The 22,788-nt window shown below is 48.0% G+C and overlaps 1 protein-coding gene, 1 long non-coding RNA gene and 2 pseudogenes across 7 annotated transcripts; 3 read left to right on the forward strand and 1 right to left on the reverse strand.

Annotated features, from left to right (window-relative positions):
* Positions 1-621: 621 nt before the first annotated feature.
* On the forward strand, positions 622-10,579 carry LOC109433805 (glutathione S-transferase theta-1; annotated as a pseudogene).
* On the forward strand, positions 7,385-7,687 carry LOC109433832 (10 kDa heat shock protein, mitochondrial; annotated as a pseudogene).
* Positions 10,580-11,080: 501 nt separating the features above from the next.
* On the reverse strand, positions 11,081-16,427 carry LOC141569148 (uncharacterized). Its single transcript, XR_012492571.1, has 2 exons — positions 16,365-16,427; positions 11,081-11,366 (listed from the first exon to the last, which is right to left on the reverse strand). It is a non-coding gene; the product is annotated as an uncharacterized LOC141569148 (long non-coding RNA).
* LOC109433831 (glutathione S-transferase theta-3) lies at positions 16,042-22,074 on the forward strand. 6 transcript variants are annotated; one of them, XM_074321182.1, is made up of 5 exons: positions 16,042-16,275; positions 17,682-17,769; positions 18,325-18,475; positions 20,442-20,618; positions 20,950-22,074. In XM_074321182.1, the coding sequence occupies exons 1-5, from the start codon at positions 16,164-16,166 to the stop codon at positions 21,142-21,144; spliced, it is 723 nt and encodes a 240-aa protein (XP_074177283.1). In that variant the 5' UTR covers positions 16,042-16,163; the 3' UTR covers positions 21,145-22,074. The 6 variants fall into 6 exon arrangements, with proteins under 6 accessions (XP_074177283.1, XP_074177285.1, XP_074177286.1 ...); XM_074321184.1 differs by having other exon boundaries at positions 16,048-16,275; positions 20,921-22,074; XM_074321185.1 differs by lacking the exon at positions 16,042-16,275 and adding an exon at positions 16,338-16,455.
* Positions 22,075-22,788: the final 714 nt, after the last annotated feature.

Here is a 22,788-nt window from a genome sequence, read left to right on the forward strand (position 1 = left end):
TCCAAAAAGAATTTAAATATGACTAAACTGCCAATAATTATAGTCGGTGACTTTAATATTCCACCATCGATAAAGGATAGAATGAAACTGAAGATCATCAGGGAAATGGAGAACTTGAACAACACTACAAACCAATTGGATTTACCAGGTATATACATATAACGCTCCACTCCAGAACAGCAGAATAAACATTCTTAAGTGCACGTGGAATACTCTCCAGGATAGAACATATGTTAGGTCATAAAATCTCAATACGTTTAAACAAATTGAAATCATACAATGTATGTTCTCTGAACACAGTGGAATGCACCAGAAAGTCTGGTTCCAGAGTTCATTCTCTTAGACCCATACTCCAGAGATCCCAGTTCTAGCAAGCATCAAAGCCTCGGGGCTTATGGTCAGCATTTGGGGGTAACTCATATCACTCCAATTGCATGCCCCAAAATTGGACAGACTTGGTCTTCCTGCTCCTGCCAGCACAGTGCCTCACATTCCCTGGGTTTGTTTCTTTCCTTCTCTGGGCTGGTTTCTCCATCTTTTAAAATGATAAGGAGAGATCTAGCAATCCCACTTCTGGGTATATAACCAAAGGAAAGGAAAACAGTTTCTGGGTCTATAACCATGCGGTGCCTCAATTTCCTCATCTGTAAAATGGGGATGATAGGAAATTGTGACACACACTACAATATGGATGAATCTTGAAGACATTATGCTAAGTGAAATGAGCCAGTCACAATGGTTTGGGACTGAGGGCCCTCCAAAGGGCTGTTACCCTATTGCCAACCCTCTGGCTGAGCCCTGAGCCCCTGGCTCCAGCCCCTTAGGCACGCCCAAGGTAGCACCAGAGATTGGACCAAAGTGCCCAGCTCCTGCCCAATGGGGAACTGCATCTGGGAGGCATGGCTGCCCCTCCTGGTAAGTCCCACTCCCAGCGCTGGAATATGCTGTGCCCCTTGTGTCGCAAGTCTGGTCACGCTGCCCCCTGAAACGGGCCTGGAGCTCGACCTGGATCTGCTGTCCCAGGCATGTCGCGCAGTCTACATCTTCGCCAAGAAGAATGGCATCCCCTTCGAGCTGCACACTATGGAGATTCTCAAAGGTGGGTCCAGCTGGGTTTGGGGAACTGAGAGGTTGGGGAGGCCAAACATTGCTTGGGGGACCCCTCCCTGTGCCACCCCTTTCCTGGGACCATCACTGAAAAAAGATGAGCCACGAGGAAGATCTGATATTTGGGTAATCCTTCAAACTCTGTTTGGTCCCCTGGACTAGAAGACAGGGCTAAGCTGAGGCTGAATAAAGGGGGGTGGGGCATGAAGAAAGAAGGAGAGACCTGGCCAAGAAAGCAGTGCGACTGGGCGTAGGGATAGGCGACCTCCGGAAGAGATGGGGACAGGAGGAGAAGGGTTAATGGGGACAAGTGTAGAGACTGGGTCAGAGTGTAGTCCCTCCTTTGTGGCTTCCAGCTGCTGACATTTTGCAACAGCAGACACTACCCCAGGGCCTCAACTTTCCAGCCCGGCTCCCTGCACTGGCTCAGTCTGCTTTGGAGTCCCGTCTTCCTCCTCCTTCCCTTGCTTTGCCTTTACTCACCTTGTCCTCTGTTTCTCTTACTCCTGATGGGGAGGAGGCACCCCATGGGGTATGCTGGGAACAGGAGGTGCTGTGGGGGCTTGGTGAGCCCTGCACCCCAAGCAGGAGAATTTGTTTCTCTGGCAGGCCCAACAGTCCCCAAGGACACAGCTGGCATGCCGAGGCCTGGCATTTGGTGGGGTAAGGGGGATGCAGAACACACGAAATACTTGGGGGAGCAAATGGCCGAGACTTTCATCTGGTACTTTCCTACCATGCCTTTATGCCTTTGCACTGGCCTGTCTTTCTGCCTGAATCATCATCTCTTCCCAGCGTCCTCTGTGGTCTGCCCCTTGTCCTGCCCCTTGTCCAGGGGTGCCCTCTGCAGAGTATGGGCAGGGGAGAGGGCACGAGGACAAAGGGCTGTCCCAGCCAGGCTGTCATATAGAGTGGTGCAGGAAATGTGTTTCACCAACAGAGGAGGGAGGGTGTCCCTGGTGAAGGAACAGTCTGAAGGGAGGGAAGAGGGAAGATCTTGGGTGTGGCTGAGACTGGAGAGGTAAGGGCATGTGAATGGCTTTGGGGAGCTTCCCGCTGATCCTGGGGTGACAGGGAGCCACTGAAGGCTGTTGAGCGAGGCAGTGATGAGACTTAAGTGCCCGTCAGAAGCCTCTCTCTGGGCGCATCTGAAGGAGCAGAAAGCTCTCAGATAAACTCAAGCAGGTGCCAAGGTGGCAGGGAGAGAGGATGGGGACACTGGGCTGTAACTTTCAGGGGCTGTGGGTGGGACCAGAATGCTACTGTTCCAGCTCCAGCAGAGCCTAAAAGCAGGACCAGCTCTGTGTCCTCAGGGTGAGCAAGAGGACACAGAGAGCCCAGTAGAAGTTGGTTACAATTAAATAGATACCAGGGAAAGGCCACTTCTCTGTTTGGTGGCTCTACTTATGTCACTGGAGGAAGTCAGGTGACTAACCACTCTGCCCCTGTGGCTTGGGATAACCCAAATATCAGCTCATGAAGCTGGTGATGATACAAAGGCAGTGGGTGGGGTGCATGTAAAGGCCCAGCTGGAGTATCACACCCTGCACCTTGAGCTCTGTTGAAGATTGGTGGGCTGTCGGAGGGAGGTTATGCCCCCCCTGGGCCTTGGCAAGGGATGTCCAGGTCTATTTTGTATCACCTGGCATAGCAGCTGCCTGTTCTGCCCATAGCAGCAGCGGCCCACACCAGACTTACCATGCAGGAGAGCAGCTGGAGGCTGGGAAAGAGCTGTGAAATTGGGGCCCTGACATTGCAGGGAATGGGCACAGGCCCTCAGTGTTTTCCTCCTACCACCCACCATCATGCACTCTCTGTAGGCCAGCACCTCAGCGATGCCTTTGTCCAGGTGAACCCCTGAAGAAGGTGCCCGCTTTGAAGGATGGGGACTTCACTTTGACCAAAAGGTAACCAGGGCCCTGGGCTGCCACCAGACCTTGATGGAACCATCTTGTCTTAACCCTCTACTTTATAGACAAAAAAACTAAAGTCCTCAGAGGTGCAGAGCCCTTTGCCCAACATCACACAGAGAGTCAGGGCTGAAACCCAGGCCCCTGCCTGTTCGCTGGTCTACCCACAGTGGTGGTTGAAAAAGCAAGCATGTATTTTACTTTTGTACCAATCCTGTGGTTGTTGGTGAGAGTAGCTCAGGGCAGAGGTGCAGGGAGGGGCAGAGGATGGCAGCGTCACCTTGCATTAGAGGCAACCCTCTGGCCAAACTTGCCTCGAGATAGCCCAGGGGTGTCTGGGCTGTCCAGTGGCTCCATCTTCCAGCTGCAGCATCTGTATGTTGCAGGACCCCCAACGTATGGACCTCTTACATCACAACAAGTCCCAAGAAGTAGAAGCCTCTTTAGGAAAGGCCAAACCTTTTCCTGGTTCTGACCTTTTGTCACCGAAGTCACCCCTCCCACAAGAAGGAGAACCTGGAGCTTTAAACTCATCTCTGGAATCTCGAGATGGTTGCACCCCCAAAGAATTCCTCAGACACTCAGCTAGCACCATTTTTCCTTCCTGTGGCCATATTGTCTTGAGTCCTTGTGTCGTCCGGTGTTGAGCACTCAGGGGTACCTGCCAGGGGCAGTGTGCAATACTTGCATTTCTCCCCCTTGAGAGATCTGTGGCTGCCAGGGATCTGCACCCTCTTCAGAGGTGGCTTTGAAAAATTAGCTGGGAGCAAAAGGAACTCCAGAGTTTCTTGTAGAGACAAGTGAGTTGTTAAGCTGGAGTATGGGGGCAGGATTCCTAATAGGAACATGGGCCAGTGGTAGATGCAGAGATTTTCTGCCCTTTTGGCTGGAGTGCTCAGCCCTTGGGGTACTCCAAGTTCCTGCAAACCTACCTGTGGGCCCAAAGTCACACATCCTCAGTGCCCTTCCCAGCCCATCCCTATCCCAATATCATGGCAGCCCTCATGACCCCGGGCAAGAAGAGGGCTCCAGAGGGCTCGTCTGTTCTGCTGTTCCATGATCCTGCAGCAGCTCCAGTGTTTCCTACGGAGTACTTTAGGGAGAACATAGCGATGACAAAGAGCAAAAGGATGACAGGAAGGTTTTTTGAATAATCAGGCCATATGAGGCTAGTCTGAATGCCAGATGAGGAGAGTGGATGCAGACTGGACAAAACTGAGCTTCTTTAAGGCTCAGCTTTGATGCCATCTCCTCCAGGATGCTCTCTCTGGCCCTCCCATCAGGAATTGTCTCTGAGCACATGGCAGGCCACTTTGCTGTGGCATTTTGCCTGATGGTAGGATAAGCTTAGGTATTAGCCTCAGAGAGACTCTCAGCTCCTCCACCAAGGGCTGTGTGCCTTGGGCTAGTCCCGTCAGTGTTCTAAGCCTGGCTTCCTTGTCTGGAAAATGAGGCAAATACCTTGGCACATTGTCAGGAAGGTTAAAGAAGTGACTCTGTACAAAGCCCCTAGCACAATGCTCTTCCCACACCCACCATGTCCTCCCTTCCCCCTGCAGTGTGGCCATACTGCTCTGTCTGACCCACAAGTATAAGGTTCTTGACCACTGGTACCCTCAGGACCTGCAGCCTGTGCCCATGTGGATGAATACCTGGCGTGGCAGCATACAACCTTACGGAGAAACTGCTTCTGGGCACTGTGGCATAAGGTGAGGCCCCTGAGATGGGGAGACAGTGAGGGCATCACTCCCAAAGGGGCTCAGGCACTATTGTATTCTTCTTTTTAGTTTGGATAGTTTCCAATGAACTGACTTTACCTTCTCTTCTGTTGTGCCCAGGTTGCTCTTAAACCCATTTAATCCAATGTATTTTTTTCAGTTCTAGAAATTTTTATTTGGTTCTTTTTCAGTGTTTCCATTGCTCTGCCGAAATTCACCATCTGCTTGCTAATTTGGTCCATCTTTTCTTCTAAATTCTTCAACACATTTCTAAGTTACTTAAAAGTCTTTGTCAGCTAATTTCAACACCTGGATTTTCTGTGGATCTGTTTTTTTTGTGTGTTTTTTCTTTTAAATAAATTTTATTGGGGAATATTGTTTCTCCAGGGAGTTGTCCTTCAATTTGGTTGTGGAGGATGCAGCTCAGCTCCAAGTCCAGTCCCCATTTTCAATCTTTAGTTGCAGGGGGTGCAGCCCACCATCCCATGCGGGAATTGAAACGGCAAACCTGTTGTTGAGAGCTCGCCCTCTGACCAACTGAGCCATCCGGCCTCCCTCTGTGGATCTGATCCTATTGGTCACTTTATACCCTCTTCATTATGGGTCACATTTTCACTTTCTTTGCATGTCTTATAATTTATTATTGTGTGTCAGATATGATGTATAAGAGTAGAAATAGAACTACATAATAAGTACCCGTAGAAAAGCTTGCACTTTTCTTTTGTTAGGAGGCTCAGTGGGAGGTTAATCTCTTCCAGCTAATATGGAGGTGGGCTGGGTTGCACTCTAGTTAGTTTCAGTTCATCTCTGCTTTCAGGTATCTTGAGGGTAGGATCAAGTTGCTTGCTTGCTCCAGGAGGGATGCAGAATCTAAGCACCACTACAACCATGAGATCTCTCTACGTTTAGGCCCTGCCCTCAGTTCCCCACATGGCTGCTTAGTCAGAAAAGTCCCAGCTGATGGCAAGTTTTCACCCTACCTGCTTGGACCCCAAGGGTGAAAAGTGGTTTGTGTACCTAGGAAAGGCTCATGCCCCTCTGGAATTTAGTTCATTTAGTCCAGTGCTGCAAAATGGAAGTATAAAGTGAGTCATATATGTACTTTTAAATTTTCTAGTAGCCACATTCAAAATGTAAAAAGAAACAGGTGAAATTAATGTATTATACTTAACCCAATATATTCAGAATATTATCATTTTGGCCAGAAACACATGAAAAGATGCTCAGCATCACTAGTAATTAGGGGAATGCAAATTAAAACTACAATGAGATACCACTCACACCCATTAGGATGGCCATTATAATATATATATTATATATGTATATATACACATATATATTATATATATAATATATAATATAACATATATATGTTCTATATTATATATAATATATTATATATATTATATATAACACATATAATATATATATGTACCAGAAAATAACAAGTGTTGGCAAGGATGTGAGGAAATTGGAACTCTTATGCACTGTTAGTGGGAATGGAAAATGGTGCGACTGTGGCAAACAATATGATAAATCCTCAAAGCAATTAAAAATAGAATTACCAAATGGTCCAGCAATTTCACTTCTGGGTATAGACCCAAAATAATTGAAAGCAGGGTCTTGAAAAGATATTTCTATACCCAAGTTCATAACAGTATTATTCATAGATCACAATAGCCAGAGGTGGAAACACCCCCTGTGTCCATTGACGGATGAATGGAAATGTGGTACATACATACAATGGAATATCTTTGAGCCTTAAGAAGGAAGGAAATTTTGACACATGCTACAATATGGATGAACCTTGAAAACATTTGCTAAGTGAAATAAGCCAGATGCAAAAGGACAAATATTGTATGATTCCACTTAAATAAGGTATATAGAGTAGTTAATTCATGAAGACAGAGAGGAGAATGGTGGTTCGCAGGGGATGGGGGGAGGGAGAAAATGAGGAGTTGTTTAATGGGGATAGAGTTTCAGTTTTACAAGGTGAAGAGAGTTCTGATACCACAGTGGTGATGGCTGCACAACATTCGTGAATGTACTCAATGCCAATGAATCAAACAGTTAAAATGGTAAATTTTATGTTCTATGTTTTTTACCATAATTAAAAATTAAAAAATTATTTCACTGTGTAACCAATAGAAAAAGTTATTAATGAAATCTTTTTCTTTTTCTTTTTTTTAACTAAGCCCTCAGAATCTGGTATGTATTTTACACGTAAACCACACCTCAGCTAGGACCAGCCACATTTCAAGAGCTCAGTAGCCGCTTGTGGCTGGTGGCTACTATATTGGACAGTACAGATTTAGACGTTTTTCTTTTTTTGTTTTGTTCTTTTTTTTTATTTTCCTTTTTAAAGATTTCTATAACTCTTTGATGGTTTTACAGAAAAATAAGATTATTTTCTTTCCAGGGTCATTATGGTGAAAACAAATGTTTTTTGTGACTGTGGATAATCCTAATCAGAAGTGGAACTCCTCGTTTTTAAAACTGTCTGATTAATTCTGGATCATGAGTCTTATTGTTCTGTCTTAAATCATTTTTCATATAAGAAAGAAACATTAGTCAACAAATGTCAAAAGATCAGCTCTCTCCTTGCGACCATGGCACGAGAGCAAAGTAAGAACTGCGACTACCGGAGTCATGGCAGGACAGGCATTTAGAAAGTTTCTCCCCCTCTTTGCCCGAGTATTAGTTGAAAGGAGTGCTGCAGGAACTGTAACCAAGGGAGGCATTATGCTTCCAGAAAAATCTCAAGGAAAAGTATTGCAAGCAACAGTGGTAGCTGTTGGATCCGGCTCTAAAGGAAAGGGCGGAGAGATTCAACCAGTAAGTGTGAAAGTTGGAGATAAAGTTCTTCTTCCAGAATATGGAGGCACCAAAGTAGTTATAGATGACAAGGATTATTTCTTATTTAGAGATGGTGACATTCTGGAAAGTATGTAGACTGAAATAAATCACTATGACATGGCGCCCATTCCACTGATGTTCTGAAATCTCATCACATAAGTAATTTCCATGTCTCTTTTGTAATAAACTAATGATAACCAAAGTAATGACATCCAGTGTCTCTTAACATTTAGTTCCACTGTACTGATATAAACATTTCCAAATAAAAATAAACAAATAAATGGTTAAAAAAAACACACCCACAAATGTCAAAAGATCTCTTTGTTGCGATCACTCCTTCCTGAGGGCCACCCCACTCTGGAATCTAGTGGAAGTCCTAGTTCACGATTTGATACATTACTACATTTTATAAAGGTCCACAAGCACAATAAAGTTTTGTTTTGCTTAAATTTTATATAAGTGCTCTCATACCATTCTACAACTTGCATTTTTCCATATTGCTGTGGGTAAATCTAATTTATCCATTTTATCTACTCTATAGTATCTAATCATGTGAATAAATCAGAATTTATTTATTACCCTATTATGGTCTTTTATATTTAAAGAGGAACAAAAACCCTTTTTTAAAACCCTAAGAACTTTGGAACCACCCAGTCGGAACAGAAGGGAAATGTAGACTATCTCTTGCAAAGGTGAGGCAGATAATAAATGACGGAGGTTGGGCCGGCCCGGTGGCTCAGGAGGTTAGAGCACCATGCTCCTAACTCCCACATGGGCCAGTGGGCTCTCAACCACGAGGTTGCCAGTTGGACTCCTCGAGTCCCTCAAGGGATGGTGGGCTCCGCCCCCTGCAACTAAGATTGAACATGGCACCTTGAGCTGAGCTGCCGCTGAGCTCCCGGATGGCTCAGTTGGTTGGAGCGTGTCCTCTCAGCCACAAGGTTGCTGGTTCGACTCCCTCAAGAGATGGTGGGCTGTGCCCCTGCAACTAGAAATGGCAACTGGACCTGGAGCTGAGCTGCGCCCTCCACAACTAAGACTGAAAGGACAACAACTTGACTTGGAAAAAAGGCCTGGAAGTACACACTGTTCCCCAATAAAGTCCTGTTCCCCTTCCCTCCCAAAAATAAAAAAATAAATGACGGAGGTGGTCCAGGTGGGCTCCGGCCCACTGAGAGCCTATGTGCCCCTCCTGAAGGAGCAGCTTCTCCCCACATCAGCCTTATGTAGATGCCCAGCTGGGGTACCAGGTAGCAATTCTCCCTTTCTTGTTAAAAAGAAGCTGGAAATCTGGACTTTAATATGCAATGTCTCCATTTTTAAATGTCAGCAGCTGATTCATATTTTTAAACACTCTGTAACCAAAGGAATGCAATTAGCCCAGCCTTGGCCTCCAGGCCACCAGTGTGTGTTTGCTGATCCAGCCTTGTTGTATGGGGGAGGGAAGTGAAGCTCTGAGCCAGGAGTTGGAGTACAGTCCTAGTCCTGTTTATCTTTCCAGAAACCGGGGCTCCCCCAAGCAACTTTACTAACCATGAAGTGCTGTGCTCCCCATCTACTCTGTCTCCCTGACAGCTGCTAAGCCTGAGGCTGTTGATGGCTTTGCCCTAAAATGCCCTCCTCCCGAAATCCTGGACACCTCTCTCTCCTGACTCTCCTCCTTAGTCCCTAGTAACTCACTGGGTGAGAAGACATTGGTTCTATGCTTGGCAGTCTTTCCCTGGCTGTGCTATCTCTGGAAACTGACTGTCCCTCTCTGGGCCTCACGTTTTTATTTACAAGACGAGTCATGTACTGTTATTCCTGTATCGTAGATGAGGAAATTGAAGCTCAGAGAATTTACGTAATTTGCTGTAGGTCACACAGTTCGTGAGGGACAGAATGAGCTTTAATGGAGAGACCTTAAAAGCCCATCCTCTTACTTATATTGTAAGAGGGACTGATTTTATATGCAGGAGGAAAGAGGTTATAAAATAGATAGTTCCTAAGCCAGCACTCCCCTCCCCCAAAGTATGACACTCATTGTTCAGGTTCCCTTTGAGTCATTCTCAAAGGGGGTTGAGTCTTTTAGAAACCTCCAAGGCTCAACCCATCAGAGCTCATGGAAGCAGGAATAGTTCAAGGAAAAGGGGTCCTTTGGGACTTTCCCTGCCGGCCTACCCAGGACATGGAAGAAAGGTACATAGAACCAGGAAGCAGCTCCAAGAGCACGGGCTTGCCTTTCTGCCCCCAAAGCTGGGCTGACCCCTAATTCCCCACTTTGCCTGCCCACCCACCAGACGACGTTCCCTCTTTTCCTGGGTGAGTCAGTATCGCCTGAGATGCTGGCAGTCACTCTGACAGAGTTGGATGTGACTCTGAAGATACTTGAGGGCAAGTTCTTCCAGAACAAGACCTTTCGCTCTGGGCACAACATTTCCCTGGCTGACCTGGTACCATCACAGAGCTGATGCATGTGAGTGCTGTGGGCAGAGTGGACAGGGTGGGTTGCTGAAGTCCTGCCCGTGCTGCCTCCACCTGGCTAAGGGATTATACTTTTTTGTGGTAACCTCTTCTGGAGCCATGTGGTCTCCAAACCAGGCAGATACTGCCATCCTTGGCCTCGCTCATCCACGCCTATCCTATCCTGTTCTCTTTTTCCCTATAGCCTGTGGGTGCTGGCTGCCAAGTCTTCGAAGGCCAACCCAAGTTGGCTGCATGGCTCCAGCACGTGGAGGCAGCAGTGGGGGAGGTCCTCTTCCAGGAGGCCCATGAAGACATTCTGAAGGCCAACGACTTTCTACCTGCAGACCTCACCATAAAGAAGCTGATGCCTGGGGTATTGGCCATGATCTGATGAGTGGGGAAGCCTTGACCCTGCTCTGCCCTTGACAGTTCACAAAGCACCTTCATTTCCAGGGTGCCATGGGAGGCAGGTCCAGAGAACAGGAGAGACTTGCCCGAGTCCCACTGAACCATGGTTCCCCAGCCCAGGTCCCTACCCCTACCTTGTCTTCCATAGTTGCCTGAAAGCTAAGATGAGAGTGGCATACCCAGCCCTGTCTCCTTTAATCACTACATTTTGTTTTCAGATTGGTAAATAAACCTGGGATTGGCCTGAGATTCTTTCTCTAACTCCGATGTGTGATTTATTTGACCTTCCTTCTGCCCTCGCCTTGGTCTTGGTCTCTATCCAAAAGACAACCCCTCTTCAAAGGGCCTGTGAGTCAGTCTCCCCTGATGGTTGCCAAGAATGAAATTCATAACTGCCCTCTAGCCTTCTAATTCTTGGATTACCAGACAGTATAGGGGTCAGCAGGCATCCCACATGTGTTGGCTTTAAGTATGGTAGATTAGTTGGCTGGGCTGACCGGGCTCCCAGGACAAGGCCCTTTGGCCCCAAGTCATGAGTCCTGCATCTTTCCTTAGGAATTGTTGCAGAATCACCTCCTAAAATCCAGTTTCGTGTGCCTGATACACTAATAAGCCAAAACATTGAGATACCAATGCTTGGAGATGGAGAAAGTTTTATTCAATTTTGGCCAAAGCAAGAAGACAGGTGGGCAAGATCTCTCAAATCTGTTTTTCAAAAAGCAAAAGTAGGGAGTTTTTATGCAGCTTGGGAATAGGGGCGTTCCAGGGAACTGAGAGAAGTCTGTGTTTCTTTAGTCATAGATAATGTTTTTTGTATTAGACTCCTGGGCGTCAGCAGTTGGTTGCAGCTGGCTTGGAGACATTCTTTCCTTCTGCAAAACAAACTTACAAGTTCTTCTTGTGGCCCTGGGGTTATTTCTTCCTGCTTGACAAAGAAACAGTACATCAGTGACACAAAATTATATTGTGAGAACAAGGGGTGCTGGGTTTAAATAACCAAGATTCTGCAAAATATCTCATAATTGCCTGTCAGTGACATTATCTTTAAAGCAAAAAGCAGAAACTAGATGTCTTGTGACTATCACCATTGTTTAAGCTGTCATTGTTTTGTGCTTAAGAGCTGTATTTTTCTATTATCTCAAGCAAAGTATATCTTTAAACATTTCTGGAACTTGCTCTACAGGCAGTCTTTCAGAACATGCCTAACATATTTTCTTAACCTTTGACTATAAGCTATGTGACAACCAGAGCAATTGAAACATTTAGTTAAAGCCTGTACCTACGAGGTTGGACAATTAAGTTTGCGAACTCATCCTAGAAAAAGTGCTACATACCTCATTACTGAATATCACTAAGGTCACTTTGGAAGCTATGCACTGACGCCAGTGCCTAGTCCACTCTTCAAAGCAATTTTGGAACTCTTTTTCTGGAATGGCCATCAGAGCTGTCGTCGTATTATCCTTGATGTTCCTGAATGTCATCAAAATGTCTTCCTTTCAATATTTTCTTTATCTTCAGGTAAAGAAAGAAGTCATTGAGGGCCAGATCAGGTGAGTAGGGAGGGTGTTTCAATACAGTTATTTGTTTACTGGCTAAAAACTCCCTCACAGACAGTGCCGCGTGAGCTGGTGCATTGTCGTGATGCAAGAACCAAGAACTGTGGGCGAGAAGTTCAGATCATCTAACTTTTCCATGCAGCCTTTTCAGTACTTTCAAATAGTAGACTTGGTTAACTGTTTGTCCAGTTGGTACACATTCATAATGAATAATCCCTCTGATAGCAAAAAAGGTTAGTAGCGTTGATGCAACAAGTTCGCGAACTTAATTATCAGAACTAGTATATTCTAAAATTAAATTATTTAATTCTAGCTGCCAAAAATGCTAGGGGAATTAAAATCACAGGAGGCTCGGCTACAGAGTCGGTCTGGAGGGGAAAATCTGAACAAAGACTCAGTCATGCAGGGCCTTAAATGCTAAACCGAGGGTCTGTAAACCATGAATAGGAATGGAGTGCTCAGATTATGTTTTAGAATAATATTCTGGCTGCTGGTGGGCATTGTGAGACAGGCTAGTTAGCATGCTGTTAGGCAGACAGGAAGGTCCCTGGTAAAATAAACAAAGACAGCCATATCCTGACACTTCAGGTTCTAAAATAACTCCTTTACTCCAGGACAAAATGTGACAGCGCGTTGAGGTTAATAAAGTATCTCATAAATCCCTTTTGGCTGGACAAACGGGAGCGGATCTGATATATAGGAATGGGTTATTTTACTAATCCCTTCAGGATGGGCAACAGTTATTTTGCTAATCCCTTCAGGATGGGCAAACAGAACAAACCTGACCGACAAATTCCATTAAAAGGCGCCAGCTCCCCTTCCCCAAATAGGCAAGGGAAGGTATAAAAGAGCTTTTGCCTCAGTCATGGGGCACCCCATTCGGGGACCCCTCCTGCTCGGGAGCTGCATTTCTTTGCTTTTTAATAAACTATCCTCTTTTACAACTTGTCGCCTGTCCCTGGGCCGTGTTTCCATTCTTCAGTTTCACGAGCCACGATCCCGGCACTCACTCACAGAAAACATCTCCTACATTAGTTGGATTGGAGGGTGGCCAGGGAAGAAGCAGGGAGATTGGCTATTGCAGTAATCCAGCCGAAGGTGACATGTGGAGAAGGGTAGATCACTGACGGGTGAGCAGAACACGTTCTTTCCAGCCTGGAGAGGGCTGCAGCACAAGGCCAGGGAGGCACTGTCCTGAGAGAATAGGTCTTCCTTAGCTGGGGGGCATGGGGACCAGGGAGGCCAAGCTCTTCTCAAGTTTTCCAGTAACTGATCCTCTTGCCAAATGGCTTTTGCTGACACTTGAGTTTGGGGGTGATATGGGAGAGCACCCTCACTGTAAAAGTTTGAAGACTCCCTCACTATAGAAGTCTGAAGCCTTCCTCACTATAGAAGTTTGAAGTCTCCTTTTCCCTAGTTTCTTAGCTCCTTAGTCCCTGGTTTCAATCACTCTTCTAATCAGTTTCTTCCTAAACTATATATTGCTCCTAGCCTAAATCACAGAATGTTTTCACCCCTGCCTAATAACTACTTAAAAGACTGTGAGGTATAATCATTGGAGCCCAACATTCCCCCAAGTCACTCCAGACCTAACTCTTGGATAAATAAACACCATCCCAGAGACCAAATGTGTTTTAACACTCCTCCAGGCCAGTCCATACCTTACCTCTGGGTGAAATCAAGATAATTGGGCTTCAAGTCCTACTCTTGGAGCCAGCGCTTTTAATTTATCAACCAACTCCCGTTTCTCCTCATCTAGAGGCTGTTGGGATACAATTTAACATCAGATAGGGCAAGGGTTTCATGAATCCCCATTAGGTAGGGACAGCTCTAACCCCTTCTCAGCTTGAAGCAGATACAGAAGAAGAGACCTCCCATCCCTCAACTCCCCTCAGAGATTTATGGGGATCACATCTGTCAGGAGAAATAAGGCAGGCAGTTAAGAGACAGGTAATAGGGTCTTTGCATTCCTGCACATCCAACACAATCTTTGGGAAGCACTGCCTGGAGACCTCCCAAATTCTTCCCTTATCTGCCCTAACCATTAGCCACTGTGAGGAGACTAAAAGACAATAAATTAGACCAATCCTGTGCAGTAAAGGGATACAACGACCTCCCTCTCACCCTAGCCTCATTATATCATCATTATAATATCATATATATGCCTGGTAGTTCATTAGTATCATTGTGACAGACTGAATTCTGGATTGGGACATGTGCAGTCTAAGAGGATGGGGTAATGGCCCCTTATCAATCACAGATGTCAATCAAGCGGTCCTGGTCCCGCTCTGGGAGAGGAACAGCCCATCCCAGAGAAAAAAAGATAAAACCCCTAGGCTCCCGCAAGCTGCTGCCTCTTGAGCATTGAGCTTTTTTTCTTTTTTCTTCCCCCTTCTTCTGCCTCTTCCCACCCACCACCACTCTGGTTCAAGCCGTTGTTTCTCAGTCCAGTTGTGTAGGACACAGCTTCCTGGCCCAGGCTGGTATCAAGAGCCTTGCCCTCTTCCCGGCTGAGGAGGTGAGTCGCTGGTTGGCAGTTGGCCGCTCACAGCAGCTCACAGCAGCTCACATCAGCTGCCGGCCGCTCACGCTGGCTGCCACTGCTCCTGGCAGCACACGGTAGCCCACAGAAGCACAGAGCAGCTCATGGCAGCACACAGCAACCTGTGGCAGCTCACACCATCCTCTAGCTGCTCATGGCAGCCCAGCTCCAGGGAGAGCCGTTGTTCACAATCTTAGCTGTAGAGGGCGCAGCTCACTGGGCCCTGTGGGAATCGAACTGGCAACTTTGGCTTCATAGCGCTCCACCTGAGCCACCGGGTCGGCCGGAGCATTGAGCTTTAAGCCCCTCTTGAGCCTTGCCTTTGCTCGGGGCCTGCTCCAAACCTTTTGGAGTATACTTTCTCTCTTAATAATAATGCCACCTTGAGCCTTGAGCCCTTTGAGCCTCTCGAGGCTTGCTTTTGCTTGGCCACTCCAAACTCTTTGGAGTGTACTTTTTCTCCTAATAATGCCACTTTGAGCACTGAGCCTTAAGCCACTTTTCTCAGTGCCTGCTCCTAATTCTTTGGAGTGTACTATCTGTTCTAGTAAACTTTCCTCTTACCACTTTACCTCTGTGTCTCGTTCAATTCTTGACTCGAGTTGCCAAGAACCTGGACACCCCATCAAGGAGAGCCATCCTTTGGTAACGTATTGGTAGTTTCCCAGTTTTCCTCCCCAATGCCCAGGTTCGATCCCCGGTTTGAGAGCGAAGCCGGAGTGGCCAAGAGTCACAGTTTTGCATGGGCCTGGGTTCGACCCCTGGTGTGGAAACCAAGCCTGGACATCACTCCAAGAAGGGCCCACTCTCTCGTAACGGGCGTTGTCTTAACTCAGGAGGCTCTCTTAGAGAATGGGGCATTATAGCCACTAATCTGGGGAGCTCCAGAGTCACAGTTGGAGGGCCTTGGTCCTGCTGAATATAAGTGGAGAAGTTCTAGGCCCCCTGAAAACCTCTAAATGAGCCCCACGGGCTTTTGCTCCAGGGAGGGGGATCAGCTAGAGTGTAATGTATATGACCTGTTAAAAGTGAACTGGCATCTTAAGGTGCTTAACCATAGAGCTGGGAGGACTGTGGATGGAGCTGGGCCCCTTGTTAACTCTCTAGTCTTTACTTCCTGTTGAACTCTAAGGTAACCTGGTGGGGGCGGGGAATGTCAAAAAAAGGGGGAGCTACGTTGGGCTCAGGGACTTTTTTGCCACGTAGGACTGCCCTCTGGGCGTGAGCGTGTTTGTACTCCTTGGTGGTTCGGTTTTCTTGTTCCGAATAAACTGCTTTTCTTTTGGCGGATTATCTGGAGAATTATTTTGGCCAGTCGACAGATCCCAGAGGATTGGGGAGGGGCAGCTAATTCTTTGCTGGAATGTGGGTTAGGCCTCCGCGGAGAGCAAGTCTGCACACCCTTCCCAACCTCCACCCTGGGCACGGCACCAGGCCCTGGGGAGGCTGCAGCACCTCCTTTCTCCTCCTCCCCTCTTTGTGGTCTTAGGAGCCATCCAATGGGCGGGGAGGGCGTGGCCAGGCTCCAGTCGAGGGCTTCGCGTGTCTGTAGGCTCGGGTTGTCCAACGGTTCTTGGCCCCCACTCGGGTCTGCCCCCTGGATCTGCCTGCCGCCCCCGCCATGGGCCTGGAACTCTACCTGGACCTGCTGTCCCAGCCCTGCCGCGCTGTCTACATCTTCGCCAAGAAGAACCGCATCCCCTTCGAGCTGCGCACGGTGGAGTTGCTCAAAGGTGGGCGGGGCAGTCAGGCGCGGAGGGGTTTGGGGGGGTAGGGGGGTGGAGGGGTGGGGGCAGAGTCTGGACCTCCTGTGCAGACCGACCTTCGCCCGCCGGCGCGGCTCACCGTACGGCTGCGTGTAGACAGACGGGTAGACAGACCCTCCAGCGAAGAAACCCCAGTAACAGTTATCAGTTGTGTATTTTTAAAGAGCTTTGACCTTTGCCTGCCTTGCTTGACCTTTGCCTAGTGAATACTAAACATTCGTTAAAATACAGCTTAATAAGAGGGAGCAGGGCAGCTAGAGAGTATTGGAGTTTGGGGGGGTGGGGATGAGGAAGTGGAATGGGTGCCCCAGTACCTCTACACTAGGGCTTGGAGAAACCAATGAAACTGCCTCCTCATTTCCTAGTAGGAGTAATCACTATCTCTGAGTTTCTGCATCTGCTGGTCTCTTCATTCCTATCTATCCCTGCCTAGGTCTCCTCCACTTTTACAGAATTCGGTGGAGGGGGCCGGGCTGTAACTGAACAGTCAGGCAAGCGTGGGATCCAGAGCCCCTTGGGCAGGCCGGGAGGGAGGCCCCTGCTTGCCTGAGCCTGCCCGCTTTCTGTCTTTGGTTCCCCCAACCTGGGCCACCAGCTGCTAGGCTGCCACCTTGCTCTTCCTTTCCAGCTCTCCTTGGGACGGGTGCTGGGCACAAAGGGAGTTTCTGGAGGCAGACTGGGTAGGGGTGATTCTGTCCACTGAGAAGGGCAGAGAGGCCTACAGGGGGTCCTGTAGCCAGACTGGAGCCAGTTTCTACTGAGGCCCTCGGACTCCATGCACATTAAGTGGTGTACCCTCTAGCACTGGCCCCTGGCTGGGGAGGTATGCAAAAGTGAGTCAGACCTGGACCCCCATTGGGGAGGGTGCCTTAAAAGTTTGGCACAGGAAATAAAGAAGAGCTGAGCTGCTGGAATCTGGGTGGCTGAATGGGGCAGGAGTTTCTGATAAGAGCAAGGATAGACTGAGGGCTGTGAGCGGGTGTGGTAGGAGCTCTGTGGTGTGTACAGATCACTCTGCCGGCGTAGGAAGATGGATTGCAGGGGTCAAGTTTACAGCCCAGGATGGAGGCTGGAGTGTCTGACATAGCTGTGTATGTATTTGTGTGTATTACAGCTCCAGGGAATCTCTCCCCTCCTCTCGGGCCCAAGTCAAGATGCTGTTTGGCCCAAGTTCCAAGGGGGAGGACACAGGAATGGTGGCCCTTTTGGTGGGGTCAGGGTCTGTGATTTGGTGACCAGTGGAGTGGCCTCCTTTCTTTGATGTCCCACCAGGATAGGGGTCTCAGAAAGGTCCTGGATGTTGGGTGCGGGTGTGCAGAGAGACCTTGGAGGGATCAGAGTTCTCCCCACCACCTCAGTGGTTTCTTCCACAGGCCAGCACCGCAGTGATGCTTTTGCCCAGGTGAACCCGCTGAGAAAGGTGCCAGCCTTGAAGGATGGGGAGTTCACCTTGGCTGAGAGGTAATGGGTCCCTGGATTTTTGCATGGCATCGTGGGGCTAGTCAGCCATCTGTGTGTCCACTGTTGATGGCTTGGATCGTGGCTTGTGTGCCCTGAGCGCCAGGGTGGAAAGTGGCTTGAAGTAGGCAGAGGTGCCTGGGGCGGGGAGGGGCATCTGGCCTTGCTCCTGGTGTATCATGCTTTGGATATGTTGGGAACTGGTACTGGAGATGCTTTCATCCTTCATGATCCATGCTGGGCACTCGTTTTTGTGGAAGCTTTCCCTGAGCACACCTTACCTCCTTCTGAAGTCCCATGCCATTCTGTTTTTCACTTGGTGCCCTTAGTTCAGATGATGGGATGGCCCAATATAGAGCTGTGTGACCTTGGGCAGTCACCTAAACTCTCTTAGCCTCACATTTCTGCTCAGCACCATGGAGGTCGTGAAATGATCCACTCACACAAGTTGGGGAAAGACATGTCAGGAGCAGAGGCCTGCCCCACCCAGAACCTGGCCCCTGTGGAGTAGCTGAAAAGTGACTGGGACATCTCCCTCGCTTCCGCTGTGCCTCCCAGTGTGGCCATCCTGCTGTATCTGAGCCGCAAGTACAAGGCCCCCGACCACTGGTACCCTGAGGACCTGCAGGCCCGTGCCCGCGTGGATGAGTACTTGGCATGGCAGCACACAGCCCTACGGAGTAGCTGCACCCGGGCCATGTGGCAGAAGGTGAGCCCCAGGGGGCAGGGACCCCTCCCAGGATGGTAAGTGAAAAAAAGTCAAAGTAGGAAGAAATGAGGGGACATTTCAATAAGTGTTGATGTGGTTTCTGGGTCTGCAAGGATTTCTAAGCCTAAGAACAATGGAAGACTTAAAGAAGTACCTCATCGACTTTACCCATGCAATGAAATTTTGTCTAAGGACAAAAACAGTTAAATTTAAAACAAGCTAAAACCTAGGAAAGATCTTGGCAAAGATACGTTAGAAAGACGTAACATTCTTAATATTTAAGATGTTCTTAGAAACCCATTAGACAAAGACACAGAAGGAAAATAGGCAAAGGACACCAGCAGGGATTTAATGGAAGGACAGAGAGAAATGGTCAATAAATGGATGAAAACCCATTTCACCTCAATAAAACTCAAGTAAATGCACATTAAAATAGCATGCACATGGGGCAGCTGGTTAGCTCAGTTGGTTAGAGCATGGTGCTCTTAACAACAAGGTTGCTGGTTTGATCCCCACATGGGCGGGCCACTGTGAGCTGCGCCTTCTACAACTAGTGTTTCCCCGAAAATAAGACCTAGCCAGACAGTCAGCTCTAATGCATCTTTTGGAGCAAAAATTAATATAAGACCCAGTCTTATTTTACTATAAGAAGGAATATAATATAATATAACATAATATAAATATAATAATATATAATACAGTATAATAATATCGGGTCTTGTATTAATTTTTGCTCTAAAAGACACATTAGAGCTGATTGTCCGGCAAGGTCCTATTTTCGGGGAAACACGGTACATTGAAACAACTACTTGACTTGGAGCTGATGGGTCCTGGAAAAACACTCTTGAATGAAAAAAAAAGGGGGGGTGGGGAGCTGCCTGATGGCTCAGTTGGTTAGAGCGCGAGCTCGCAACAACAAGGTTGCTGGTTCAATTCCTGCATGGGATGGTGGGCTGCGCCCCCTGCAACTAAAGATTGAAAATGTTGACTGGACTTGGAGTTGAGCTGTGCCCTCCACAACTAGATTGAAGGACAACAACTTGGAGCTGATGGGCCCTGGAGAAACACTGTCCCCCAATAAAATTTATTAAACACACAAAACTAATACCAGGCAAATGGAATCCAATTATTAAAGAGTTTTTTAAAAAAGAAAAAATAGCATGCACATACCATTTTTATTTATCATATGTGCAGGTAATTTTGAAATGTGTACTCTGAGTAATTATTTGTAAAGTACTGGCACACAGCAGGTGCCCTGTGTATGTGAGGGAGCATGAGAAGGTATGCTCACATTGCTGCAGGTAGGGTACCCCTGTTCTGAAGGGCCATTTGGCAAGAAGTAGGCTTCCATTGTCTTGAAAGTGTCTGCCTTGAGCCTCTAGGGTCTGGGAGAGGAGCCCTCTCAAGTTGGTGGGGGCAGAAGTCTGTTGCATTTGAGGAGAGAGTGTAGACTTGCTCCTCAACGTGTGATCCATGGGCCAGGAATACACCTGGCATCACCTGGCAGCTCGATGGAAATGCAGTCTCAGGCTCCAGCCGACATACTGATTAAGAATGTGCACTTGAATCACATCCCAGACGGATTCGCAGGCACATTCCCATTTGAGAAGTCTGGGTGGGGTAGGGAGTGGGGATAGGATGGCAGCTGCACTGGTGAGAGCCTGGGGGTGAGGCCTTTGTGGTGAGGGCAGTGGGAGCCATGGAAGGCTTTATACAGGGAGAAGATATGGGCAGACTGAGACCGCAGAAGGATTCCCCTGGCTGCCATGTGTGAGGACCCAGGTAGAGGTGGAGGCTGTCCCTCTATGAGTAGGAGATGAGGCCTGGGCAGGTGGTGGCTGTGGGTGGAAAGGAGTGGGTAGCAGTGAGAAGAAATCCAAAGGACTGGTGATGGATTAGATGAGAACAGAACCAGATGGGGCTTTGGGCTGAACCTCAGCCCTCTCCCTGCCTGCCCACCCACCAGATGATGATCCCTGTGTTCCTTGGTGAACGGGTGCCCCCTGAGACATTGGCGTCTACTCTGGCTGAGCTGGACAGCTGCCTGCAGCTGCTTGAGGACAAGTTCTTGAAGGACCAGGACTTCCTTACAGGGCCCCATATCTCAGTGGCTGATTTGGTGGCTATCACAGAACTGATGCATGTGAGTACTGTGGGGTGGGGTGACCCACCGGGAAGTGGAGTGTCCTGGGAGGGAGCCAATGTACCATCTCATGTCTCCCTTTGTGGCTCTGGGACCCTGGATAAGTCACTTCCCCCTCTGAGGCTCAGTGTCCTCACCTGTAAAATGGGACTTCAGAGCCCCACCCTGCAGGGATATTGAGCAGCTTCTCCATGTCTCCTGGGGGAGGACCCTCAGCTTATCAAATGTGGGGCAGAGGAGGGAAAATCCACCTGAAAGATTCCTAAACCAGGTCATGCTACCTTGTGCTTCACCATGCCCAGCCCTACCTCCTGGCTCCCTCTTCCGATAGCCCGTCAGTGCCGGCTGCCAAGTCTTCAAAAGCCGACCCAAACTGGCCGCCTGGTACAAGCGTGTGGAGGCCGCAGTGGGGGAGGACCTCTTCCAGGAGGCCCATGCAGTTGTCATGAAGGCCAAAGACCTACCTCCAGCAGACACTGCCATGAAGGAGATGCTAAAACCTTTGGTGCAGGTTTTGTTGCGGTGATTAGGGGTGAGGCCTCCACAGAGCCACCAAATGGAAAGTCTGTTGTCAGAATAAAGAGATGGAGCTGCCTGTCTCCTAGGCCATGAGCAAGACACTCTGCACAGTCTCTGGTCCCCAGTTACTCCATGCATCCAGCCTGCATTCCTTCTTTTGTTTGTCTTCTCACTCCACTCCTGCCCTTTCCACTTCCAACTTCCATGTGACCTCTGGACAGAGCTTTAGTAAACATGTATTTGACCCTATCTGTCCTCCTCTTGAAACTTTCCGTCTTGCCTCACTGCCCTGAGGCTATAGTACAGGTCATTGAACTTTGCATCCAGGCAAAGCTCCCACCCCTTCAGGCTGCCCTCTTCTGGTTGCACCCATGACTTTCCAGCACACCCCTGCCCCCAGCTTTCTCCTCAGCCTCCTGGGCTTGGCTCATGCTGATTCCTTTGCTTACAGGGCCCCTCTTTACCTTCTTTGCCTGCTTTATCCCCCCACCCTCCATCTTTTGGCACTTGTCACTCTGCACTAGTGCTTCCCTCCCTCTGTCCTGGCAGGAAGCTGGTTCTCTGCCCCCTGGGCTGAGCAGGTGTCACAGATGGGGGTTGACACTGTGAAGAGATGTTTGAGTTAGGAATGGCCTCCGTCTCTTGGGTCTCTGGAGTGACACTGTCTCTGAGTGGGGTTCAGGCTGGTGCATGAACCTTCTTGCAGTCAGGGAAGGTCCAGGTTATTTCCTAGCCCTCTAGGTGTTGCTGAGAAGCCTTGCTCTCCTAGGCCTACTTGTAACCTTGACCACTGTCGTCTCCATGCCCCATTCTGGGTTCTAGATTTTCCACCTGTCCTTGCTCTTTCCCTTCAGGACAGTCACAACCTACCTGTCTTGTGTACCAGATTCTCTGATATCTGAGTCATCCAATAAACTGCTAATGGGTCATGAACAGACAGAGCCTCTTGGCCTACCTGCCTTTCCACGGAAGCTCCTTTAGTATTCACACTTACAAGATCTGACAATTAAGTTCATGAACTGGTTGCAATGATGTTGCTAACCTTTTTTGATATCAGAGGGATTGTTCATTATGAATTTGTACCAACTGGACAGTTAACCATGTTTACTATTTGGAAGTGCTGAAAAGGCTGTGTGAAAGTTAGATGACCTGAACTTTTCACCAACAATTCATGGCTCTTGCATCACGACAATGCACCAGCTCATATGGCACTGTCTGTGAGGGGAATTTTTAGCCAGTAAACAAATAACTGATTGGAACACTCTCCCTACTCACCTGATCTGGCTCCCAATGACTTCTTTATCTGAAGATAAAGGAAATATTGAAAGGAAGGCATTTTGATGACATTCAGGACATCAAGGATAATACTATGACAGTTCTGATGGCCATTTCAGAAAAAGAGTTCCGAAACTGCTTTGAAGGGTGGACTAGGAGCTGGCATTAGTGCATAGCTTCCCAAGGGGAGTACTTCGAAGGTAATGATAGTAATATTCAGCAATGAGGTATGTAACACTTTTTCTAGGATGAGTTGGTGAACTTAATTGTCTGACCACGTAGAAGTTCAGATGTGTAATTGAAATTGTCCAGATACACCCACATAGTTTCAATTATATTTTCATTTACAAATCAGAGAATTTCAAAACACTGATGA

The sequence above is a fragment of the Rhinolophus sinicus genome, linkage group LG16, assembly GCF_036562045.2.
Source record: "Rhinolophus sinicus isolate RSC01 linkage group LG16, ASM3656204v1, whole genome shotgun sequence".
Lineage (NCBI taxonomy): Eukaryota > Metazoa > Chordata > Mammalia > Chiroptera > Rhinolophidae > Rhinolophus > Rhinolophus sinicus.